At 28.7% G+C, this 9,123-nt stretch overlaps 2 protein-coding genes across 2 annotated transcripts in view; both read left to right on the top strand.

The window, feature by feature from the left end:
* Nucleotides 1-212, top strand: part of LOC105452938 (dentin sialophosphoprotein-like) — a 14,245-nt gene extending 14,033 nt beyond the window's left edge. Inside the window, exon 3 of the mRNA XM_011694496.1 lies at nucleotides 107-212. Within this exon, the coding sequence (XP_011692798.1) occupies nucleotides 107-212 (106 nt within the window). The remainder of the gene's footprint in view (nucleotides 1-106) is intronic.
* Nucleotides 213-466: 254 nt separating this feature from the next.
* The window catches only part of LOC105452921 (transducin beta-like protein 3), an 11,009-nt gene continuing 2,352 nt past the window's right edge, over nucleotides 467-9,123 (top strand). The window contains exons 1-13 of the mRNA XM_011694478.1: nucleotides 467-631; nucleotides 754-805; nucleotides 868-1,075; nucleotides 1,185-1,356; nucleotides 3,121-3,291; nucleotides 3,609-3,784; nucleotides 3,892-4,091; nucleotides 4,162-4,365; nucleotides 4,767-4,956; nucleotides 5,986-6,107; nucleotides 6,238-6,396; nucleotides 6,484-6,649; nucleotides 8,416-8,640. Of these exons, the coding sequence (XP_011692780.1) occupies nucleotides 606-631; nucleotides 754-805; nucleotides 868-1,075; nucleotides 1,185-1,356; nucleotides 3,121-3,291; nucleotides 3,609-3,784; nucleotides 3,892-4,091; nucleotides 4,162-4,365; nucleotides 4,767-4,956; nucleotides 5,986-6,107; nucleotides 6,238-6,396; nucleotides 6,484-6,649; nucleotides 8,416-8,640 (2,071 nt within the window). The 5' untranslated portion in view covers nucleotides 467-605. The remainder of the gene's footprint in view (nucleotides 632-753; nucleotides 806-867; nucleotides 1,076-1,184; nucleotides 1,357-3,120; nucleotides 3,292-3,608; nucleotides 3,785-3,891; nucleotides 4,092-4,161; nucleotides 4,366-4,766; nucleotides 4,957-5,985; nucleotides 6,108-6,237; nucleotides 6,397-6,483; nucleotides 6,650-8,415; nucleotides 8,641-9,123) is intronic.

Below are 9,123 nucleotides of genomic sequence, written 5' to 3'. Positions count from 1 at the left end.
AATGTTGTAACACATCATTAACTATTTTATAATAAATGTTTTTAATTTTTAATTTTGCTTTCAATTTATAAAATAAAAATTAATCTTAAAGGAATTCTATTGCCAGATACTGCTGCAGGCTGCTACCTTTATTTCTCCCAACTACCGCTTTGCCACACGGTGTCGCTACAGATCTTGGCTACCAACGTGAAGTTGGCGTCAGCGGTCCATGATTATATAGTCAAAGGTACGGAGCAAATCGGGAGCATTATTTTGAGCTATTGATCGTTCAGAAATTTTTATCTTGCGGGCTAACTTCACGAGGGTGATGTTTTGATTGGTTAATTCGTCACGCGACGGATTGACGCGACGCGTGGCGCGCTCAGTGGGAACGCACCCTACTTCTTCAATTGCAATCTAGTAACAAATGATATGTATCGTTGGCAACATTGACTACAGCCTTTAAAATTGGCAACAGTGTGCATTTTGTCTTTGTCTGACATCACCTATATGAACTCTTTGGGCATCACACGTTTTTGCAGTTTGCACGTGTATGTAATCAGTTCGGCAAATGGATATAAATCTTTGAATAGAAAAATAAATTCTTTTCTTGAGTGATATTAAAAATGAGTAAAGCTAATCTTAAGGAAGCGTAAGTATTATTTTATTGCGATATATGCGCCATAAGTACATACAGCAAATTATTTTTTAAGCTCTTTCTCTTTTTAACAATTATGTTTTGTTTTAATAATTGTTCTCATGTTGTATTTACAGATTCGAAGTGGAGTGCAAGCATGGAGCGTTTTATACCGGTGGCAATATACAAGTAGGTTTTTAAAAGAATTTATTTGTGGTGTTATATATTTACAATACATCCTTTTATTGCAGTGGAATGCAAATGCAGAATACTTATTTTGCCAGAAAGGAGGCACCATATCCATACTTTCAATGAGTAAAGGCTCTGTGATATCTTCATTAGGTACAACAGAGGCTGATCAACAAGAGGATACGATAAATTGTTTTGTTCTTTGTAACAAAGATACAGGCATAATTACTCATCACAAGAGTGGACTGTTCAAATTGTGGGACTGGAAAAGTAGTTGTTCAAATTCAAATTTATATTGTCTTTGATATTCTTATTTGTGACTTATATGTTCTTCTTTATATATACATATATATATATATATATATTTTTTTTATTACAGCTAATAAGTTAACAAAACTATGGAAATCTATTCATAAAGGACCTGTAATGAGAATAGCTCTTGCAGATAATGTTTTAATGGCTTCTGGGGGGAGTGATGGATCTGTCAGATTATGGAATTTACAACATCACGCATGTACACATAATTTCAAAGGAGTTCAAGGAGTAATTAGGTAATTATATTTATATAATATATATATAAATTATTGCATATCAATGACATCATTCAGTGATATATAGTATGCCAGTATATCAATAATAGCATTCAGTGATATCATATAGTATGCCATAGTATATTGTTTTAAAATTTTGATATGTAACAATGTAATGTTTTTGATCTTCTCTGATACATTGATGATATGCAGATATGCAACAAGTCTATCTACAGCTGTATTAATCAAGGTTTTTTGATATTGAATCACGAATCAAATCAAATTGACAAAATTTTATCTGAATCTAATTAAATTGAATAGTTGAAACTGATAACTTTTAATTATATTACTTTAATTAATATAATTTAATTATATTAATTATATTTGATTACGAGATTAAATTTTAAAACAGATCAAAGATTTCAATGTAACAAAATATTGATTATATAAATTTAAGGTAAATATATATATATATATATACCTTAAATACATAATATAAACCTAATAAAATATTGTTAGTGCCACAGTAACTGAAACAATTAGACAAAAAATGATAAATTATTTATTAAAATATTCTAACTGAAAACAATATACATTTTATGTATAACTTAATATGCAGTGAGAGGCAAAGTTCTGGAATAGCTAATTATTTTAGAAAGTAATTGGTTTAATAGAAAAATGTTTTAAATAAAAATTGTAGCGTTTAAGAAAATCTATTAATTGGTGATATTTATTTGAGTTTTGGTTGACTTCGAAAAGCGCAATTAAGGTAAACATAACATAAATATCTTAAAAAAATATCTACTTTTTATTGCATATTCTTGCAGTTGAGATCGAGAACTTTTCAAAATATTATGAAGTTTTTTATATTAAGTACTTACTTTTCGAGTGATAAAACTTGAAAATTACAATACCATTGACATTTTGAGTAAAAAGATGCTACGGAAGTAACAAACTATGGGGTCCTTGTTTTTGCTGTGATATACCCACACACATACATATGAGGTGTAAATTTGGCTGGATAACTTGGAAGTGGTATTCAACCACGTGATACACGTGGATGAATAATGTTAATGTTAATGACAGCGATACTGCAAATTTCAAGTCTTATAACGCGAAAAGTACTTAATGAAAAATAACTTCGTTACAGTGTTTTGAAAATGACGTCAGCTACAAGAATATGAAATGAAAAGTAGGGGTTTCCATTTAAGATTTTTATGCTGACTTTGGCCGCTCTTTTCAAAATCATCTAAAGCTTAAATAAATATCAGCAGCTAATAGTTTTTTTCAAACCTTACAATTTGTTTGAAATATTTTTACATTATACTAATATTTTCTGAGATAATTGACCATTCTGGAACTTTTGTCCCTGTATGTATAATAATTAAAATAATACAGTTTTTTTTGTTACAATGTAGCTAATTATTTTTTTTAAATATATGTATTCAAACTTAAAATTTGACAATAGGTCCATAATGGTCATATTACGTGTCAAAATTTATATAAATCTGATAAATCATTTCTTACTTTGCCATTTTAATTATTAATGGAAAATATGATTTTATAAGATTGTCAATACATGTAATTTTCGAATCTCAGATTCAAAAACAATTTTCTTATAATTTGGATTTGAATTATAACAATTTAATTAAATCTTATTCAATTTGTATTCAAATAGTTTGCATCTCTATCTGTTTATCTTAAAATGGAACAATGTATTTTAAAATATTGCTCCGTTAATATCGATGTTTTTTTTAATTTTCATTTATTTCATTTTTTATTTAGCGTATTGGAATTTCACCCAAATAGTGAAAAGTCACTTCTGTTTGGTGCTGGTGACAACACCAAGATTTATGGTTGGGATATCACTACTGGACAGGAAAAAATTATTCTCTCTGGACACTTTAGCAAAATTACATCTCTTAACTTTCACGAAGATGGAAATTATTTAATTAGGTAATAAAGAAAGTATGAAATGTAAAAACATTCTCTCTGTAAATAAAGGTACAGTCATAGATATATCGATTGCGACACTTTTTAATAGGTTTCGCAATGCATTAACATTTTGCAAATGCGAACTACGATTGGTGTACTGTTTCTAGAATAAAGAAAGTACACCATCGTGGTTCGCATTTGCAAAATATTAGTTACCTATAAAATATATATTATATATATTAAATATATACTAAAAAGTCTACTAAACTATGAAAAAAAGTCGCAACTGATATGTCCACGACTGTACACTCTATAAATGCAATATAATGTATGCGCAGCTCGGGAAGAGACAGAGTATTGATCTTATGGGATATATCGACTGGAACATCAATACGCGTTTTACCTGTATATGAAGGAATTGAGGGAATTTTTATGATATCTGCGAAATGTCTGCCGACATTTATTACATTACGTAAAAGCGATGGTATATATGTTGCTTCGGCTGGTGAAAAAGGTATGTTAACAATTGTCAATATGGTTTTTTATTTTTATAATTATGCTTTGTTTATATTTTTACATGTGTAACAAGGTAATACGTAATTTTATATGAAAATTTTCTAGGTATTGTTAAAATTTGGGAGATGAAAACGGGCAAGCAGATTTATGCGCAAGACAATTCTTTAGTACCACCGGCAAAGGAAGAAGGAGGCTTGTCAATTACGCACTTACTTTACAACAGTATCTATAATATTTTTGCAGTAGTGTCTGTCGATCATAACATAATTATTCATTCATTGGAGTTATTCGAATGCAAAAAGCAGGTTTGGTATATTTGATATAAAATTCTGTAAAATTTATCTATATGTAGATACTAATTTTAAATTACACAAGTTGGTAGGCTACAGCGATGAAATTCTAGATGTTGCGTATATTGGAGATAATGACAGCCATATCGCACTCGCGACTAATAGTTGTGATATAAAGCTTTATGAAATTGATTCTATGAATTGTCAGTTATTGTGCGGTCATACTGACAGTGTTTTGGCTCTTGCTACAACATTGGCAAATGTAAATTTGCTTGTATCTTCAGCCAAGGTATTTATATCTTTTAATGATATATAATAACTGTATGTAATATATAATATCAGTTTATTGTTCTCAAAACAGTCACCTCAGTATCTCTTTTACTTACAATCTTCAATTCCAATTAATTTTTTGTAAACTGAGACACCCAGGGTATCGATCATGTAACTTTTTCTTTGGGACAGAAATGTGAAAAGTGAAAACGCCGACAAAATACTATTTCACTTTGTACATTTCCGCCCTAGGGAAAAAGTTACATGATTGATGCTCAGTAGATGAGAATTGAGATTAAACTTGAGGCCTTAAGCCGACTGCTCAATTGATGTACTCACATGGAGCTGTGTATCACATATATTCTAATAAAAAAAAAAAAAAAGATATTTATGATGTTATATTAGAATTATTATTTATAGGATAATAGTGTCCGCGTATGGTTATTGGATAAAGAGACAATGAGAATGTCTTGCATTGGGCATGCTGTTAAACACACAGCATCAATCAGTTCTGTTGCAATATCTCAAACATCACATAAATTCTTCACTTCTGTCGCTCAAGATTCATGCTTGAAACTGTGGCAATTACCCAATAATCTCGAATTACACGGTAAGTTAGAAAGTATATTTCTAAAATAAAATAAGTAAAAGTAAAAATTGTGTATTGGCTCGTATTAAGAACTAAATTAGAAACGAAAGGAAATAAAGGTCAATAAAACGAGCAAACAAGAGATATTAGAATGTAATAATATATTATTTAATTTATATTATGTTTTTTAATTTGACAATATTAAAGTGGGTTTTGCCATTTTGATTTGACTAATTGTAAGTCTGCTTTAGTCTAAATAAATACAAATTTTAATCAATATATTACATTATTTTAATCGGAAATTACATAATATTTTTTAAATAAAGTTGCAAATACAAATACAAATGTGCGCGCGTGTGTATGTGTGTATATATATGTATACTGACAGGGCTGAGTAAAATACATCATTAAAGTATTTGAAATATAAAATGCTAAATACTGGCATTCGTAGTATTTGAATTACAAAATATAAAATACTTTTAATCTTTCGATTAAAATACAAAATACAAAACTTTTAAGTTTTTATTTGAAATGCAAAATATTTTTTAATTTAATCTTTTAATTATAATAATATACATATAATGTTAAATTCCCCTTCCTTCCAACAGTCACCTCACTACTTTCAAAGAAAGAAAAAAAAGTTGTTTTACTCTCTTACACTCTTTAACAGTCCTATTGTTCTGTCAATCGCACGAGAAATTTATTTCTATTTATTTATGTAAGATTATGAAATTTGATTCTGATGACTTGACATTGCTTAAAACTTGACGAACATAGTTACTGTCGCTAATTACCATATGAGAAAAATTTAAGTTACTACTAATTATTGCCAAGGAATTTTTTAAATAATTTCTTTAGTATTTCAAATACAAAATAGATTAAAATTGTATTTCAAATACTGTATTTTAAATACAAGTATTTGAAATATGTTCAGCCCTGTGTATAAATAATCGTAAAAATTAGATGTATTTTCGTAAAAACACATATACATATGTAAGTATATATGTATATTTATACACTGTATGTACAGATGATCTTTGATGCTTACAGATCAAGCTTTATCATTAAATACAAGCCATACAATATTAGCACACCAAAAAGAGATAAACTGTGTAACCATCTCTCCAAATGACAAACTGATTGCTACAGCGTCGCAAGATAAAACTGCTAAGGTAATATATAAGTAATACATAAGTTTGTCTGACATGTGTGCATAAATAACTCTAAAATTATGATAATAAGAATTATATGATTATAAGAATACTTATAATTATATGACTTGAATTATATGATTATCTGTAGCTATGGTCCGCTGAAAATTTGCAATTGCTCGGCGTGTTTCATGGCCACCGGAGAGGCGTATGGTGTGTTCGATTTTCGCCGATTGATCAAGTCCTCTTAACAACATCTGCTGACTGTACTATGAAACTATGGTCTTTAACAGAACTCAATTGTCTCAAAGTAATTAAAAGGAAAAATAAATTGCCTCTTTTGATAAATTGCCTCATAGATCTAATTGTAATCTTATTGCTTTCGTTCTTATCATAGACGTTTGAAGGACACGAATCTTCCGTCTTAAGAGGAGAATTTCTATCACGCGGATTGCAACTGATTACGTCGGGTGGAGATGGTCTTCTGAAATTGTGGAATATCAAAACGTCCGAATGCATATCTACTTTGCACCAACATGAAAGCCACATTTGGACGCTGGCAGGTAAGCCTATTTAATCCATGCATGAAAATATAACCAGTATTATTAAGAATGCATACAAGGGACAGGAAAAATAATGTGAATATCTGGGAAATATACATTATTTGTTTTATTAATAATAAATTGGTCTATCATTTTTCTTAAATATAGATTTTATCCTTGTTGGAATAGTTATATATGATGCTTGAATGTAAATGTAATGCAATGCAATGTTAAAAAATTCTTTTGGTTGCTCTAATAAAACACTTCAATTACTTAATTCTTTGAAATACGGTGTATTAATATGGATACACCTCTTGAAAATAAAAAAAAATCTTTTATTTCTTTGCAATTTTATATCTAGTAGTCTTTTGAATCACTGATTTTAAATCTGAAGTATAAATTTCAAAATTTATAACGGTTGACTTAATATGACAGCTTAAAGACAGAAAAATTTTTATTTTGTATAAAATATTCTATAGCAAAAACTTTCGCCTATACATATATATATGATATATTAAATCGCGTTAATATTGAATCTCACATGTGTCTAAATTTACAAATTTTTAAAATACAAGATGGTGGGCTGAAAGTCACAAAAAGTTTAGTTGCAAAAGTTAGATTTACATTAAATTTGATACTCAAGGGTTTTTTTAGATGATTTTGAATACAATTTCGAATATGAAGTAAACATTCAATTCAATGGTGGATTCAATATTGTGGATTAACATTGCAGGAAATAAATTAATTTGTATAATAGTTAATTTCTAGATTTTTGAGATTGCTGCTTTCGAATCTGAATTAAAAAATTACAAAGTTGTAGATTTTGCTTTTGTTTACAATTAGTCAATTTATTGCATTTTACATCAGTGATTTTAAAAATCCCTTTGACTATAAAAGTCAAAGGGATACTTATAGTCAAAGAAAAATCCTCAACTATTCAGTTTCAAGTAATTGGACTTATTTTTGCATTTTCAGTGCATTACTTATATCGTATTCGCCATTTTGAATTTCGAAAATTTTCAAAATTTAACTTTATATTAGTAATCAGTGACATCAAAAACTTTCTATATACTAAGTTTCAAGGAATTCATATGAAAGAAAAAATATAATGCTTTAAAGGGTTAAAGGTAGTTGAAAGAAGAAATTTGTTTCTCAAGCCAGTAGGGCCTGATAGTTTTCTAGACACTAATACAGTGAATCATTTCATTCTTGTTGTTTAGGCCAATGTTAAATAAGGATGATTCATTGTATTACACTATGTTATCTGTGTCTCTTACTAGAAAACTTCAACTAATGTCCGTTCTTATACTTATTTACGATCTGTTAATGTCTTACATGTTATAAACCAATCATAAAGTTGTATTAGCATTTTAAGATACTACTTAAGACGGTCTTAAAATAAGAATACTATGAATACTATGAATACCGGCCTCACTCTGTTTTTCAAAACTGTAAATGATTTGATGATATTTAAATCAGACGACTGCACTGGCCAGGAAAGATATTGGAATTTTGGAGAATACAGAGGGCAACAATGAAAAGCAAATTTCTTTTTCCAATATTACTTACGAGCAATTGAAAGTTTGTGTTTAAATAATGCATTTTATTGATGACTGTTCAAGCATTGATTCCATGAGGAAAAAGATTTTATTAAAGGTATTAAAGATAAGTGGTAGACCAACCGTTTATTAATAAATAAATAATTTTCCAGATGTGTGTATTCATATTTTGTTTATTCTCTGTATATAATATAAAATTTTAACATTCTATTTCTATATTTTATGTAGTTACCAAGGATCAGAAACATATTATCAGCGGAGGTAGTGATTCATTGCTGGTCATTTGGAAAGACGTGACTGAAGAGAGAAAAGCGCGAGCCGCGTCGGAAAAAGCGCAACTTGTGCTCGAAGAGCAAAAATTGGCTAATTTAATTAAAGCTGAAGAACTTCAGGCTGCGTTACAATTGGCTCTAAAGCTGGAACGACCATTAAAAGTTCTCAAGATTATAGAAGGTATAATTATTCATACTGATATCTCATTATATCTGATGTAGCAATTGCTTAAACCTTTATAAAATATGATATATTAATATAGAATATAGATATACCATTTTAAAAATTAAAAAATTTTTTTCACTGTAATTTTTTTGCAACTTTACATGTAGTAGTCCTTTGAACCTCTTATTCTAAATCTGACAAGGGAACCTCGAGAAGTGTCAAATTCTGATTTTAATGAAACTTGGTATACTTTGAGATCACATAAATAGATGAATTTAGAAATTATCAGTTGGTGCTAAAAAACGGTTTAAAAGGATGAAACCAACCCTTATATGTAAATTAATTTTTTTTTCTTTTGTTATATCTCAAAAACTATTCAAGATATCAAAAAATGTTTTATACAAAAGTTTTACTGTAAAATTACCTCTATTTATTTACGTTAATAGAATTTTTTGAAAATGATTATAGATCGGAAGAGCACACGTCTGAACTCCAGTC

Source organism: Wasmannia auropunctata, unplaced genomic scaffold (assembly GCF_000956235.1).
Source record: "Wasmannia auropunctata unplaced genomic scaffold, wasmannia.A_1.0 LD336024.1, whole genome shotgun sequence".
Taxonomy (NCBI): Eukaryota; Metazoa; Arthropoda; class Insecta; order Hymenoptera; family Formicidae; genus Wasmannia; species Wasmannia auropunctata.
This window is presented reverse-complemented; position numbering and strand designations above follow the sequence as displayed.